Source organism: Falco rusticolus, chromosome 12, assembly GCF_015220075.1.
Source record: "Falco rusticolus isolate bFalRus1 chromosome 12, bFalRus1.pri, whole genome shotgun sequence".
In the NCBI taxonomy this organism is placed as follows: Eukaryota; Metazoa; Chordata; class Aves; order Falconiformes; family Falconidae; genus Falco; species Falco rusticolus.
In genome coordinates, this window is record NC_051198.1 from 1,304,968 (window position 1) to 1,322,517 (window position 17,550).

Genomic DNA, 17,550 nt, shown 5'->3' on the forward strand with positions numbered 1-17,550 from the left:
AGCACCGTATCAAAGAACAATTAATTTTTAAATCTCCTTACCACCAGAGTTATTAGCTGGCTGGAAGTTATGTACAGCTTGATGAGAATAGTAATTGTCATAGAAATCAGCTGGGTTCTGAATAGGCTCATAATTCATATTGGGCTGCCGTTCACCAGGAATCTGCTGGTATTGTGGCCCTGGAGGACAATGATTCTCTCTTGGCACGTTCACCATATGTCCTTGAACTCCCGGGGCATTGTAAGATCCACTGAGACCCGGCGGTGTGAGAGGCGGACCACCCTGCTGTCCTTGCATAGGCATACCAGTCTGGTTCTGTGGTCCAAGAAAGCCTGGTGGAACACCCTGCATAGGAGGACTCTGCGGCATTCCTGGGCCTTGAGGCCCTGCGCATGGATGATGTCCAGGAGAACCTGGGTGCATTGGTGGCCCGTTATGACCTTGTGACATGCCAGGTCCTGGCCCTGGACTTGAACCTGGATTATACATATGCTGAGAGTGCGGGTCGTTTCCCTGAAACGGTGGTCTTGGCGGTGATGCACTGTTATAGAAGGTCGGTGGCCTGTAGGCAAAAGAAAATTAATGAGTCAAATTATGCACCTAAAGATCAACAGCCTGTTAGTTATCTCCTCACTCTTACAGACGTCTGCTTGTACTTATTTGATCTTCAGTTGGATAAACATTTGGAAGCAGCAAAATAATTTTTGAAGAGAAATATACAAACTATATACATCACATACACATCGTAACACATGAAGAGCTTGTTTGGAAGTAGAACATTTTTTCAATATAGCATCATGCAGAACTGGACTTTGCTTCGACAAAGGGTTTTAAACATCCCAGGGCCAACAGTCTCCATCAGGAGTCTCCGTTAGGTTTGATCAAGAAAAAACAACCTATAAAAAGACTGCAGGAGAGAATGAACCTTGCTCAACCTACACATGAGGACAGGCAAGGCAGGCACAGAGCCAGAACAAGAACCAATGGAGTGACTTTCTGGAGGAAGGTCAAGGTTCAGTAAGTTCTCCTCTATGGAAAGCAATAAATAAGTAAATAATTGCGATAGCCAACATTTGACAGATCATTAACTTAAGCAATACATTCGGAAGTATATACTGCCGACAGAAACAAAGAGAATTGTTTAAATATTTATGCAGCCATGCTTTAAGGAGAGTTCTACACAAAATTCTGAAACCTACTTTTTTCCAATTTTGTGTGCTAAATCCACAGTAGGCTTCACAACTATTTCAAAAAGAGATGGGATTTTCTTATATTCTCCTGAAGGATCTTGATAATTTTCAATGTCAGACTCAGAAAATGGATATTGCTCTGGCGGGGTTGGCAGAAGTCCAACACCCGGTGGTGGCTTAGGGAGGGGAACTATGCCACGCTTTCTGAGTTCCTCCAGTTCTTTCTCATCTTCATTTTGTGGTTCCTCCTCAGTATTCAAAACCTAGAACAATGCAATACAGCAAACACTTCATAAATTTCACAGTATATGCAATTCAATTTAGTCTTGCACTTTCCTTTTAAATATAATTGCCCTCTGCAATACTACTATATATTCACATCAAATTCAAATGCACTATAAATCTATTATTTCTTGTTTTGCAGGACACTGATTCGCAGTTAGGAAGAAAACTATTTCTGCAGCCAGGAAGGGACAATTTCACACAAGCCCATTTCCTTCACACAGTAGTGAGAGAAGCTGAACGACTCAAGTCTAAGATTCACAATGTTTCTAGTCTTAATGTAACTTTTCTGTTAAGGTCTGTTGTATAGTAACTGGAGAGACACGAATATCCTACTTAAAACAAAGGTCAGCATCTCATGAACTGTCCAGAGGAGGCACCTTGTTCTTTTCTCCACCCTGAGTGCAGAAGTCAGCTAAAGTCAGACAACATAAAACCCACACTTCTTGTTACAGACTACATGAAGATTTCCACAGAAAGGGACGCAAAAGAAAGTTCATGGGCAGAAAGATGAGTTGTGAAAATAAACGAGTCTGATGTGGCTAAAAATAACTGAATAACTGATGGTGAAGGAAATTCCTGGTATTGAAACTGGTCACAGATTTACTGTGCTAAGGAGCAACAGGGAATTTTAACATTGCTAGCATTTAGCATCACACTCCCTGAGAATTTCACAGAAATTTCCAGCACACACACCCCGCTTCATTTAGCAACAAACCTTATGTTTACAGACCATAAACTGCTCACCTTATCCAACAGCTCTTTTGTTTCTGCAGTCAGGGGAGCATGAGAAAATTTGCACTTATCTCCTTGATAGCATTTTGCTCCTGTATGGTAGAACTTGCAAGGGAATTCATGTAAGCAATGTATTAAGGATTCCTAACAAAGGCTGATTTCTAGTTCACACTGGCAAGTTTATAAAATTCAGCTGTCAACTATCTTTCAATTTTTAACCAGTACTTAATCTTTCCAAAGCAATATGTTAAGAATTTTGAAAGCTAATAACCAACTTACTCCTAGTTCCATTTAACACTCTACTAATGTCCTTAACATTATTTTTGACTTGATTCTAAAATTACTATTAAAAGATGAAGGTGTCAATTCCAGAGTATAACACAAGTCCTTTAGAACAAAACAGATCAGGGTTTTAGAACTATGTGAACAAATGCATCTAACTTCAAGGGGGTTTATCTTTTAAAACATTACAAATCCTTAAAACATAAAACAAGCCAGTAATTTTATACATATCTTCTCCTCCTAAGTATATGAGCAGAAAAATAATCTTTTTGTAGTTAATCTACATAGTCTTTGGTATAGTCTCTTACGAAAAGAAATAGCTACCCTTAAAAATCAGTGATTTATCACTTAAATACTTAGAAATCAATTAAGAGTAAATATAACTTTCAGTTTAATTCAAGTGTATATATTTTTAAGGATATTGTGCAAATAAATGCAGTTCTCTCCTTTGGTGCAGTAACCCTGTATATAAAACTTGCAGATCTCCTTTTTCTTTTCAATCTCCGCATCATGATCAAATTTACACTGCTCTCCCTATAAATAAACAAACAAGAAAAAACATTATAAATCTGAAACACTGAGTAATTCCATTGCATATTTAAAAACAAGCATCCTCCTCAGCTGAATTTAAACTTTTTCTCTTTACTAACACAGAACTGCATTATTAGCATGTCCCTAAAAACTGTGAATAGGGCAGCCTGGACAGAGAGAAACACTTCCTGCATTGGGATTCAGAAGAATATACACAGCGGTCACAGAAAACAAGCTGCTCTTACTAGTCCCAGTTCTCCTCTCTCCACCTAGCAATCTGCACTAAAAAAGGCATTTGAACAAATACTTTACCGAAAATATTTTCTATCTAAACAATTATCTTGTTCTGAAAACCCCCGATTGTTTTAAGGGCATGCAAGAGAACTTTAAAAAGTCCAACAAGCAAAGTATTAAGACTCTTCATGTAGGAAAAACAGAGTCCAAATAATATCAAGTTTATATCAACCATATCATGTTATACATTAGGATAACTTTGCTGGAGAGGATTTTTGCGTATTTTTGTATTTGTTTTCATGAAAAACACACTAATTGCTCTTTCAGCCACTTGTTTTAAAACTGAAGGTGGCAGCAAACACTCATCTTGCTGAGGCACGGCATTCTGAAATATATAAAGGCAGCAGCATTGTTTTCAATTCCCCACTGGTTTGGGAAAAAAGCACACTGATTTTCACCTTTACTTTGACCATTTGAATAAGAAAAAGAACATGTTTTATCTCTAAATACACAGAAGAACCAAACATAAATTACGCACTCACTGATTCGAGAAGCATGCAGTTTTTCCTAAGTGTGTTTTATAACTGACTGAACTAGTCTGACATCACAGGATTCAACTCCACAGCAGCACAGGCTTCAAAATGAAGCAAAAGCAATTTTTTCTATGTAATAAGAGACTGTCTTGCTAGGGCTTTTCCTTGACAGCTGACTGCTCTGAATAGCACTCTCTTCTTTCTGCTGCTTTCCACTTGCTGCCTGAAGGAAGATGATTCTTTGGTAGGGAAACTATTACTACAACCCCACTTTTTACTTTAGAGAGAGAAATAATTTAGTGTAATTAAGCAATTCCTTCAATGTTTCAAAATTAGCAGTATCACATAACAGAGAAATAATCTAATACATTTGGAGATCATTGCCTATTTACAGATTCCATATTTATAAGATTTGATGTATATTTACATATGATACATTGTCAGTGGAATTTTATGATACTATCACAGATGTTTTTACTGTACATACTAATAAGCAAACAATTATTTTAAATAGAATTTGTTACAATTCAGAACATGCAACAGAGGTGCTTATTCTTCCACAAGTACTTCTGTTGACATTTATCTATAAATACTCAAAACATTAGAAATCAAAACACTGAGTTTCAACATGCAGGTTTTCTTTGTGTCAGCTGAAGTAACAAAGAACTAAGCATCTTCTCCCCTTCCTCACACCGAAGAAGCAGACTGACAGACACAGCGTATAATTACCTTAATACACCTCCCTTCAAGGAAATATTTACAAATTTGTTTGCCTTTGTGTTCCACTGTATGCTGATTTATGAACTCCTGACTCATATTAACCCATTTCTTCACTGGTTTGCCATCCTGTAAGAAAAATGAACATCCTACTGACGCTTACTTATTAAGTGCAGTTGCAAAAATATTAGAGCATACTTGGTGCACCAGTTACCCCAAAATGTGATTAACTATACCATGATTTAAGTTCTCAAAATTATTATAACCACAGCTCAAACTAAAGGTAAATATACATACTTTTCCTTAGCTACTTTAATGCAGAGTCTTTTTTATAAATGCAACCAAATTAGAAACTTACAACACAACAGACACAAATAACTTCACTGAATAGACAGAGTATCTTGTGCTTCATTTGCCAATGCTGGAAAGCAAGGCTGTCACCTGGCACCCAGCTAAGTCAGCACCAACTGCCCCTGATTAAGGGCACCTCTGCAGACAGCCAGGAGTTGAGTAATCATCCAGGCTGCACCATCTTAGTCACAACCCTATGCTTTGCCAATTGTTCCCCTCTACGTGCTTCTCACACTGCTGTGATCTCCAGATTATCCACTTTCTTTTTTTCTCCTGTTAGAAGAAAAACAACCTGTTTGCTTATACCTTAAGGCAAAAAGAAAGGAAGCACAGCTCAATTGTAACCTAACACCTAAGAATTATTACGTACTTGGTGAGGCAACTAACTGTTCTTATGGTTTGATTCCCACGTGGCATATGCACTTGAGATAAACTAAAGAAACTGCAGTAAACCCATCTAACCATGGAGTCCAGGGCAGGTGCTGAGGGGGTCTGGCAGAGCTAACAAAGTCATGGAAGCAGATGGCCTTTAATGAACTGCTGTCTACGACACTGCGACAGAGGCTAGAACAAATGTAGTCTTTGCAGTGCAAGGTGGTTGCCTACTGGATGAAACAGGCTTTTCCAATTTCCAACATTCTCAAAAATGAGTAGGGATCTGACTGCTGAGTAAGAACTTCTGAAACGGAATGGATGTGGTTCTCCACAATCACCACACTGCATCATGAGCACACACGGGCATCAGTACACCACGTGTCTGATCTCATTTTGCTGGCAGATTAAGCAATGTCACAAAACATTAACACTAAGAATGATCTGCGGATTTTTGCTGATATTGAGAAGCAGAAATCTTTGAGCTTGAAATGCTACTCCTGGATCAGCCAAGATCCATGTTCTACTCCGAACACATTAAAACCAGAGAAATCTCAGTTGCTTTAGACAAGGCAGCTTCAAATCTAATAACTGATCCTCTTCACGGTTAACACAAATATCACAAACACAATGCTCTAAGGTCTCTCTGGGAATGTCCCACACCACAAAGCACTTGAAACAACCACCCAAGGAAGGTTGAAATGCTCCAAACCATGTCCCCAAGAATACCAGGGATGTCCCTGTGTGGCTTGGGAGTCTCGCAGTTACCCCTCCACACCACACAGCTCTGCATCTGTGTTTCAGAATTCATTATTTTGCTGTAGCTGGCTCAGCTTTTTGTTTTCTGCCTGCTGGGACCTGCCTGCAGCTGCCTCCTCGCCTCCACCCTTCCCCACAGCTTGGGAGATGGCACTGGAGAACAGGGCATGCTCCACAGCAACAGGAAGGAGGAGTCCTATAAATGAGGCATCATCGTCCTAACAGATCAAACAGCTGCCCTTTTCCCTACCACACGCAGGGCAGGGACAGGAAAATCTGACCAGGACCACCCAGGAGCCCCAGAGACCAGGGCTGGAGGTCTTCATAGGCCAGCTGGAGAACACAGGGGAAAATTAACGTGGCTCAATTATACATCAATGCATCAGTGAAAAGCCAGCCGTGAGAGTTCTTGAGTGTGAAAAGCCAGCCGTGCGAGTTCTTGAGTGCACGAGGAGAACCACAGACATTTTAGTTGTGGCATAAAGACTTAAATATGATTTGGCTTGTATGTTTTTATATATATTTTATATATAAATAATGTTTTTCAGCTGTGGATGGATTTGATGAATTAATCATCAATTTTGTGTAGGTTTCATTTAAATGAAGACTGGAGTGAGAAGTTTACAAATATGAACGCTGAACTGCGATGTTTTCTCTAATTCCTGTTCAAAGAACAAAGAATTAATAAATGAAAACCAAGGTCACATATATTTCCATTTTCACAGTCACAGCTATGGCAAGAGAAGGAGAATCCTTCACGATTCAGATGGAAACTGGAAAAAGCTATTTTCTTTGCTAAAATGTCTTAAGGTAAACCAATAGCGGCAAAACATCTTATTTCAGATACAGTTAACATTGATGTTCATGCACCATTCAAAACCAAAGCTCATGAACAACTTCCTGCCAGTTTTATGTAATGCTTTTGGTTTTCCTGGAAATATGAATTAGCTTATCAACCATATGTTGTACATCAAGTGTTCAAAAATTCTCGCAATTTTCTGGATAAGAGGAAAAAGTTTAAAGATACATACTTTAAAATACTCTTCTGTTAAAGCAAAGCATCCAATAATTTGAAACAAATACATAACTACATCAGGAATTCAGCTTCAATCCCACGTACCTCATGAAAGCCATCAGATCCTTTATTGCCCCCTCTTCCCCTTCCACGATCTTTACGCTTCAATTTCTTTTGCATGCCACGCCCTCGACCAACATTGTAATTATTACCTCTTTGAGAAATGCCTGCAAAATAGCAACGACCTCTTTAAATGACTTCAAAGTGAAGAAAAACGGCTATCTAGTAACATCAAATACAGACAAATCTAACACCTTTTTGCAGTCTGCATTGCTAAATACTATCTTGAGTCACAGCTGGCAAGCTCAACTACACCAGCCAATTGTAATTCTGTACAACTGCCTGCTCTTTGAAAAGCTATTCAAATCAATAGCAGACTGACAAACTGAATATAAAATTAATCTTGTTCAAAGAAACGCCTCACAATTAGAAGTGCAGTCATGTTCTTTCTAACCAGTCCAAATACTCGAAATATTTTGTGCCATTTGGTCATTTTTTGAACACAGAACTAACCAGTACAACTGGCACCCAGGTGTGCATGCACGTTTCACTGCCACAACATGCAAGAAACCTGAGAGCATAACCTAAGAAATACGACAGAACAGCTTTGAATATAAAAATGGTTAATGGTAACTGTTTGGAAGCCTTAAGACAGTAATAATCCAGCCAGCAGCATGCCAGGAGTCACAGTCTCAACTAAAACCACCGAGACAAGAGTATCTGCTTTCTCATCAATTTAAAATCAAAGAAAACCAGTTAGAAAGTCCTGTGGACATTACACCCGCTTCAGGTGGCAGCCACTCCGCCACAGCAAAGCTGATTCCAGTGAAAATGCCTTGACTTCATCTCAGATGACTTGCAGAGAGAGATACTGAAGCAGTATTGCCAAGCAGCACACGAAAAGCCATTTTTGTCTCAGCGAAAAAGATTCTGCCCATCTTTTGCCTATTGATTTTATTGTGAACCAAAACAGAATACAATAAATATTCACTGTGGTAAATGAAAGACAGCTTACTACCTTTGTGTAACACACAGTATCTTCCTGAAAACTATTAAGGTATTCATACCGTCATCATACAAAACCATGCTCAAATGCTGCCTGGGAGACAAAGTTTTAACCATGATTAACGGGTGTAATTTCTGCAAACCCAGTCAATAGTTGCTGAAATGACAACTTGGATCTCATTTAATAAGGCATGAGAACAAGTTCAGCACTTCTACGGAGGCCAGAGATGTAAGCTGGCTCCATGAACTGCACTGCAATGGTAAGGAAACGATCAGACACCAAATGAAAGGTGCAAACCAGAATGCTTGCATAACTTTGCTTATGTAAGTAAGGCATGAAATAAGGACAGCAGGACTCTTTCAGGAGTATGTTGCTTAAGAGGAATGCTTTTTCACCAGCATTTGTACCGGCCCAGCTTTGATTGCAAGTAAAATTGTGAAAAGAAAAGTAAAAGATGCTAGCATACTTGTGTGGGATATAGTAATAAAAGCATTCAGGCAACTATCAAAATTTCTAGTTACTTACTTTTTTGGGGAGGGGGCCCTAAATTAGATTTTGAAATCTATATATTTACATTCTTTCCCCCAATCAAGTCCCATTTCAGACTTTCAGAAACTACTACCAGAAAGTCATTTTACAGCCCTATGATTTCTTACTCAAACTGTTATCCAACAAAGATCTTGGCTTTTTAATAGGGTTTTATTTCTTTATTTCCTATGTACACTTTGCCCAACATTTGATTTTTTTCTTCACTATATGCATCAGTGCAACCATATGATATTACTCCCTTACGATGAACAGCATTATCACCTACTGATGGGAGACCAACCGCAAGCTCCCAGGAAAGGCACCACTGGCAGTTTTCTTCAAGACAAACATCCCAAAATGATGCATGATACAACTGCTGCCACCATCCACTACTACAGTTAATGATTCAAATTATCTTACCTTTCTGGATCCCTTTCATCCCCTGTTTTTTCACTGGTTCTTTTGGGAATGGAGGTCCCAAATCAGTACTGGAGGTCTCTTTAGCTTGCCTGTATTGTTTAAGCTGATCAGCAAAATCTTCATCCTTTTCTTCTTCATTATAATTACCAAAGTTTTCATCACTGTAATGACTATAGTCATCATACTCCTTGCTTTTAACATTTTTTTTATGTTGCATTTTCTGTGAACTCATGTAATTTCCTGATACGTGTCCATGCTGCATGAAAGGGATTGCATTGTTCAGAAGCAACTCAATATTTCAAAAAACACCCCTCCAATCTGCTCTACAAAACCAGTTGCTTTTAAGCTGTTTTATTGTCACGCTGTCTACCTTGCACAAACAAGCATCAATAATGCACAGTGAAAACCAGTTATTCAGTGAAGATTACTACTTTTGATTCTGAACGCATTGAAATTGGAAAAAAAAGATAAACAAGAACAGCATCAGCATCTATACTCCAGAACGTTTTTCAGTGAGGTTGACAAAGCATTTTAACATGCACAGTTCTAAGTGTTTTAAGTGCTACTTAGATGAATTATGATTAAAGTAAGTTCTTTTCCCTTCATGATCTCCAATCCAGATGCTCTCGGACACAGATGATGCAATCTGTCCTGTTTCTGTCAGTCAGGATGAAATACTGCTTATGGCCACTCCTAAACCAGCACTGTCCCTTCTCCTGTTTCTGCAGACAGGATCTTCAGTTTGTTAATAAATTCAGCTGGCTTAGAGGTTTCTGGAACAGTTTCAGGCTAAACAGAAAATCTCCTCTCCTCTGAAGTACCAGAGTTTCATCAAGCCTCTAGCCACTCTAATGCAGCTTTAGAGAATGCCAGTCTATTTCACCCCACGGTCTCAGAAGGGTTATCAAGCTGCACAGGCTGAGAAAAGCCAGGACAAATTGAGCTATCAGAAAGCAGAATCAACTCTAGATCTTTAAAGGTGGCTTTTCAGGGGCTGTTTCCTTACTACAGTCTAAATCCAATGCAGGAAATAATAAAGGAATCTTAATTTTTGCCTGATGGGGGGAAAAAAACAGTATCAGGCTCGATTACACCACTTAAGATTCACGCCACAGAAGAAGCTTTACATTTGGAAATCTACCCAAGCAGATGAAAACTAGATGTGCTTCCTGAAATCTGTGAGAATGGGCACTGTGATCAAGTCAGCCTTCGAAAACCGCATCATTTACATCTGCATTTTTTAAACTGCACCTAAATAAAAACATGAGAAATTGGTTTAAAACCATACTACCTGACTGAACGAAGAATCATAATCTCTATATGAAGAGCTGCTACTCTTTTTATGTGGTCTTTCTGTCCGTTCAATATCAGAGTCATGGCTGTAGTCAGAACTGTCATCACTGGAAGGGGAATTATGCTGAAAAAAAGAAGAAAACAGTGCTCTCAAACATTATTATATAATTCCCTGAGTAACTCGGCTGCTGCATGTGAACTTAAAGGAAGCATTAGTCTAATAACTGAAAATATTTTCTTAAGTCTCACAAATCTCTGCTTCTGGAGTAAGCTAAAGAAAGCACAATCTTTGAGGACCCACTTTTTTTATCAGAGATCTGATCTGATGAGTCTTCCAAATGTAGTCATTGAGGGCTATGTGGTTTCTCTGGGTTCAGGCAGCTTCCTATGGGTGTCTGAGCCCTGCCTCTTTGCGACAGCAGGGATGCTGCTGGAAGGCTAACAAACCTGGGAGCTGGCTAGAAACTTGCACATGACCATAGAAATGATTAGCAGCCTGTCATTTGCTGTGGGGAGAAAACTCAGTGTTACTGCATTACCAATGTTTTATTAAGACATATTGTTTTGCAGAAAATTTAGAGGGGAACCATATAAGAACATTGCATTTTTGTGACCTTTAGAAAATGAAACCTGATGTTCCTTTTCTAGGACAAAATTTTGTCAATCTCTTGCATTTAAGTTGATTAAAATATATATTAGACACATTATCATAGTGAACTTTACTAAAGAATTTGCTTAGCCTGAAATGTTTTCTTCCCACAGATATGATAATTAGCATGAAGATTGAACTTCCTGAATTTACATTTTGCCTCTTATCCTAAAAAACTCTCAAATCTTTATGGTTTGGTTACCATTGCTGTGGACAGTAGCCAGTGCTTAATTTACACTGCTGCTTAAGATTTAAACAATTTAAGGAGAGGTTCAGCACTTGAGCCTTTCACGTCAGAACTAGCACAACCACTGACAAGGGCAGGGAGTAAAACGCTCACAAATGTCGGTATTTTGTAAACTGCTATTAAAAGAAATACTGAAATAAATAAGCATCCAATGAAGATGTGTATCACAAATAACACAGTTATGCCCACAATCTGATTTTGTAAACAGATGAAAACCAAGTTTATGAAAACGCATTTAGGCGAAGCTAACAGACAACTTTCCAAACTACCATTTGCAATGTGCCATGGCTGGATTATTTAATGATTTATTGTCTCTTTACACCACATAAACTGTCACTGAAATGTGTGAATATGCACTTTCATGTGTCAAACGTCTATTTAAACAAATTGTTTAATATTGAAGTGTATTGGTAAGACAGGAATTCCCAAAACTTGCCCTTGGAGACCAAAGATTGCCAAAATTGTAATAAAACCATTTTAGTTTTCTTCACTAATTGCCTGGATTCTTGTCTAAATCTGGAATTAAAATAAGCACCTCCAATATTCTGGTTTGCATTTCCTAACCTTATGCTTATCCCGTCTTCTCCTTTTTGATTTTTTCTTTTCTTTTTCTTTTTTGCGTTTCTTCCGTGATTTTCTATGTCCTTTTTCATTTTTCTGTTTATCATCACCTTTTGTACCATGTTCTTTCACATCTTCATATGCTGCATCATCTATTTCACCATCTTCTAGCTCTCCATCTTCTCTGTAGGAGGAGAAATAGCAATACAATACAATTACATGTTATGTTCCACCTCATCTGTCCAATAGCACAGTAAAAAGAAACACACCCAGTATTTCTTTCCACCAGCTACATTTTTATGCATGTGCATATCCTTTTAAAACATGTAATACCCCAAGAACTATGTAGGATTTTAGAATTTTCTTTTACAGTTCAAGAAAAATGTAATGCAAACCATTAAATGGTCTTGAATTGTACCAAAAAACCAAAAAGTTTTAAACCAATGCATTTTTATTTTCCTTCTCAGAACAAAGGTCTTCTCTTCTTACAGTTTTCTCCAACCTAGATTAAAAAAAAACAACCTGCTTCGACACACAGGATTCTGTTGCCCTTAAACACATTTCGAACTGAAGAGGTCATTTAACTTTTTCTAGAAATACTTCTATTACAATGCTACTACATGCCTTTACAGTGCTGTATTTGCAGAACAGATATGATCAAAATTAAAGGCAATTAAAACTCTATGAAAGCCACACAGTGAAAGAGTAGCAATAACGAGAAATGGTTGGGTACTGCAGGAAAAACAACGCATAGTAATACAAACATGTTTCCGTCAACACACCAACTCCTGGAACTAAAGACAGGACAGCAGTTATCTAGGGTGCAATGGCCAATGTTATAAGCAATTTTAAAAAGGAGGATTAATTTAGCGCTTAGGTGAATTCTTCAAAAGAAATTAGTAGTTGACAAGAAAGGAGTAGTTAACACTTGAATTTCATTTGCTAGAATCTAAAAACAGACACCAGGCATCTGACAATGCTATTTTTCTACGCTACCCAGGGTGGGGTTTGTCTTTTTAAAATGTGCAACTGACATTTGTAGGGGGTCATTTCATACATCAATAAATAATATAAATGGAACAATATGCATGTGAACGTAACTTCTGCATATGAATGTGACTGTCTCAAAAGTCTTCAAAATGAAGTAATACCGAAAGATGATTAAAAAAAAAAAAAACAAACACATAACGTTAACACTAAGTGCTTGTAGACCAAGTAACAGAACAGTTTGTGCTTATCGCCATCAGTAGGGAAAAAAAGTTGCTACAACTGGGTCAGACTTTATTTAATAAAGTTTTGTCTACTGACTGGAACAGTAACAACCCTAAAAATCTTTTGCCAGGAAAGAAACACTTCAACAAAACACGAGTTAACCTATTTCTTATCCCTATTTCGAACATACCGCCAAAGCGATCTCAACTCCCCTTCTATTTGGTACTTGCTGGGTTTTGGTTGTGGAAGAATTTACTGCTTTTGAACATTAATAATTGGCACTATATAATTATTTCTACATTACCACTGCTTCTGGAATTCAGCCTTTGCAGGTACTGTGGAACCCTGCAGAAACTCAGTCCTGAATTTTTACATGGAGATTGCTTGAAAATGCCATCAGTATCAGGTTCAGCAGATGGCGAGGGCAGCAAGGGGAGAAGCTTGTAGATATTAGAAAACGATATATTTAAAAAAGAACAAACACTCAAACCCCAAAACAAGATCAAACTAGTGCTGAGGGCAGTAGAAGGTATTAGGACAGAGGCAGTAATTAGGCTATATTAAATTGCCTTACAATTTGTCCATCACAGTCTTGTATTCGCAGCATATTAGCTAACCTGACAATCAACTCTGTCTAGTTCAAGGTGGGACTGCGAACAGTAGGAAGGGGGAAGAACTCAAAAGGAAGCCAAGGACCTGAGTCTCCACAGGAAAAAAAAACCCCAGTGATTAAGAAGTTAGAAGCAACCCAAAGTTGTGACTTTTTGTGAGAGCAGTAATGGATATGCCAGAGAGAAGAAAAGGGGAGAAGACATGACTGCTGTATTGTCACCTCATACAGCCTGGAACTTCTTAGAACTACTCTTAACAATTGCAGCGCAAAAAGGAAGGAAAACAACCCAAAAAAACCAAACAAAAATAAATATATAATTCTAGAGCACTAAGCAGCCAACAAATGAAGGAGGAAAAAAATCCTCACATCCAGATTATCAACTCACATAAAGGCTCTGGAGAAAAACTAAGGAAATCCATCAATTCCAAGGCAGCACCTCTTCACCTTTCATTCTCAACTACTAGTGGGATCCTACAGCAACTGTGACACTTCCCCATCACCTCACGGCAGCCCACTGCAACCACATAAAGGCACATTATATACATCCAAGGCTCATGAGGATGTTTTGCTGTAGTACATAATCAAGAAGGGGGCTCTAAGAACACTTCTAAGCAATGCACAAGGGCAGCTTGCCTACCTAGCAATTGAAAAAAGCACACTGGAATATGGGAGAAAATAATCTTCTGGACAAATACTGAAGATAGTTTTGTTTTGCTAAGTACCATGAAGTAACAGGACTGGAAAGAAGGAAAGTTTGTAAGGAGCCTTCAAATGTCAAAATATTAAAAAGTGGCATAAAAAGAAATTTAATCTGAACAAGATGCTGCTACAGAAGGTTTAAAGACCATCATTCATGCTGATGGGCAGTAAAAGCTCACGGCTGTAGCGAGGGAACTTTCAGCACTGACTGCCACAGGCAGTTGCTGAAGTAGAAAGGGACTGGGCAGTTTCACAGACAACAAGGCATGGCTCTTCCTGCCAGCGCACCGAACACAACGGGGCGCTAGGAAGGGAAAAGGGAACTCGGAAACAAGGTAAGGAAAACTGCTCAACTGCTATTTATTAAGTTTAGCTACACTGCAAATGCAATTGTCACCAGCTTTGTGTATGGCCTTAAACATTTACTTGGAAACACTTTGAAAAGGACAGTATATTTCAGTGCAAATATAAACCAGTAGGAAGCTCTGAAGCCAAGGTGAGCTTTTGAACACAGAATGGATATTAATAATTACAATGATAATAAAGGTATGCCTACTACCAAGCGGGCTCCGAATGTGGAGAGGTAGTTTCAGAACCCATTTTTATGATTTTTACAAGTGCTCACGGAGATCTGCTCATACACAATCCTTACGCTGCCTCACAAAGGACAATGTAACACCAAGACACTCCCAGACTTGAGATAAAAGATCTTCAGAGTATGTAACACAAGCATAAAACAAATCCTGTCTTCCAACACCACAGTGTCCATTATCTCCAACATTCCTTGACAAATTCTGAAGTATAGCAGACAATATCCCAAGAAAGCATTTGTCACATCTTTCCAGGAGACACTTGATTAATAAAGTATGCCTAATGAAACTGGAACACAAATATTTATGAAACGCCTGCCGTTATTAGAAAAAAAATCTTTTGTATTTTGACAACGTCAGCTAAACTTACTCTCTCAAGGACATCCACTCAATTAAAATATCCTCTCATGTAAAATGCCTACTGAAAACACTCTTTGGGAAATAAGGTATTTAGCAGTTACCAGTTCCTTTGAGAACTGCCCCCATATGTTTACACTTCTGGGATGCGCACAGGACACAAGTAACTTTCTAGGTAAAACAATTGTGCAGAATCTCAGTAATACTATCCTTTAGATTGCATTTCAAGGGTAAGATTACGAAAGTCCTCTAATCCCCAAATGCCTGAATTCTTTCCACAACATCCTAGAGTTTTCCAAGCATCAAACCTCAAGAATGCAAAAAAAAAAAAAAACAACCCACCCCAAAACCCAAAACCAAACAAAAAAAAAATGCAAAAAACCCCACCACCAACCCAGACATACACAAAAAAACCCTACGTAAATATGATTTGAAAAGATAATGGTCAAAAATGTATCACCTTCTTGAAAATACTTATTCTTCAAAGAAAGTTTAAAGGAAGTGATAGGACAGAAACTACCTTCCATTTTATAGGCTTTTTTTTTTCCTGTTTAAAATACAGACTGGAGCTGTACACTAGAAAGTGAGTGCAGAAACCACCCCCTTTAGAAGTTCACTTCCTAAATATATCCCACAGGCTTTGGGAAGGGCTTTCAGTGATGTAACCCAAGACTACCTCCTTTTCCACTATGAGTAACAGAAGTCAACAAACCCATGTGATCCAGAAAAAACACAGCTAGCAGATGATTTTCTAGGAAATGGGTCTGAATGTTAGGTTGCTTTCCCTCTGGCAGATATCTACAGCAAACAAATGGCAACGTTCATCTAACAAGAGACTATATGAACTTAGGTTTTGCAAAGTAGAGGTTCTTGCTTACAGAATAATCTGGGTTTACACAGTACCTTAGTATGCTTTATTATTGCTGGAAACGCCTGATACACAAAAATAAAAATTGTCTTGATCTAGTATAACTTTGTTGTCTTTTCCAAGATTCACTTCTCTTTCAACTACCCTGCCCCACAAAAGAATACCCCACAAAACCAAACTTCACTGCAATAATGCCAACAAGCTGTGGGCGGAACAGTTTACGATGCCTACACAACGCATACCTCTGGAGTCTAAAAGCCTCTGCGCTGAAGGAACAACACTTGCAATTTTTAACTTCTGCCCTGTCTTATTTTCTTGTATTCTGTACTAGTATATGCAAAGGCTGAACTAGATCTGATACATGTCTTCAGATTAACAGAAATTAATCCCTGGCCTATTACAGAGCAGACCTGTGGTATAAAATTCTGGCACTGAAAACAGCAGAAGAGGTTAACACATCTCTAACCAGAGATCTCAGCCAGCATTACCAAGCCTGTCCCATCCCAAGCCCCTTCCAAACACCCATATTTTGGAAGAGAAATAAAAGCATCTTTATTAAATACCCAGTTTAAATTGCTCAGAGGCGTTTGGCTAATGCTGTCTGACCTACTGGAATTCCTTCATAAAGAGCCCTGAACGATTTGAATGATTAAAACAAGCTGCCATACAGTACTACTCATAACCCATGGGCCAGCAAATGCAATCTTGCAGTCCAGAACACAGGAGATGCAAAATTAAGTAACATCACCTGGACGCCACAAGCTAAATAAATCCTAACTAAACAAAACACAGCATACTGGCCGTGATCTTTCTTATCAGCCCCTGACCAAGGACTAGAAAGGCACAAAAAATATTTGGTTCATCTCCAAATGCAACAGAAAGCACTAAAATCCCTGATGGATCACTCCCTCTTCCACAATCTCCAGATAACTCAGAGATTGATGGATATGTGAAAAGAAAACCTGAAAGCGCTTCCACTGTCACAAGTGTATTTCTAGAGCATCTCCAAAATGGATTAGAAAGGCACAGAAGCCAAATTGTCTTTCAGGGAGAATCAGCCTGGTGAAATCACCGAAAGAGCAGTTATGCAAATATTCGGTTAGGGAAAACAGAAATCCACGCATAAAGTAACTCACCATTACTCTAGTGTTTACTATTTATTTCTAACATTCAAACTCAGCTTTAACTTAACCTTTCCTGTCCTTAGTCTGAGGCATTTTTAAAAATAGCATTCTTTATGTTCAAAGAAGATTTACAACTCAAGCTCCTTAAGTCCAAGATACAAAAACAAGACACATTTTCTCAGTACACTGACAATTGTAGCTCTGAAATATTTTAAGAAAACTAAAAAGAGTTTTCCCTGTGGGACTGTTTTTCCAATCTTCCTAACAGAATTACTTCACATACTTGCAGGTAGAGCAGATGCTACATGAGAACCATAGCTCT

The 17,550-nt window shown here is 38.5% G+C and overlaps 1 protein-coding gene across 1 annotated transcript in view; it reads right to left on the reverse strand.

Annotated features, from left to right (window-relative positions):
- Positions 1–17,550, reverse strand: part of ZC3H6 (zinc finger CCCH-type containing 6) — a 29,387-nt gene that overhangs the window by 4,908 nt on the left and 6,929 nt on the right. The window contains exons 2-10 of the mRNA XM_037405288.1: positions 11,769–11,949; positions 10,307–10,432; positions 9,016–9,271; positions 7,107–7,228; positions 4,517–4,633; positions 2,912–3,023; positions 2,220–2,329; positions 1,200–1,453; positions 42–562 (exon numbers count right to left, since the gene is read on the reverse strand). Coding sequence (XP_037261185.1) covers positions 42–562; positions 1,200–1,453; positions 2,220–2,329; positions 2,912–3,023; positions 4,517–4,633; positions 7,107–7,228; positions 9,016–9,271; positions 10,307–10,432; positions 11,769–11,949 — 1,799 coding nt within the window. The remainder of the gene's footprint in view (positions 1–41; positions 563–1,199; positions 1,454–2,219; positions 2,330–2,911; positions 3,024–4,516; positions 4,634–7,106; positions 7,229–9,015; positions 9,272–10,306; positions 10,433–11,768; positions 11,950–17,550) is intronic.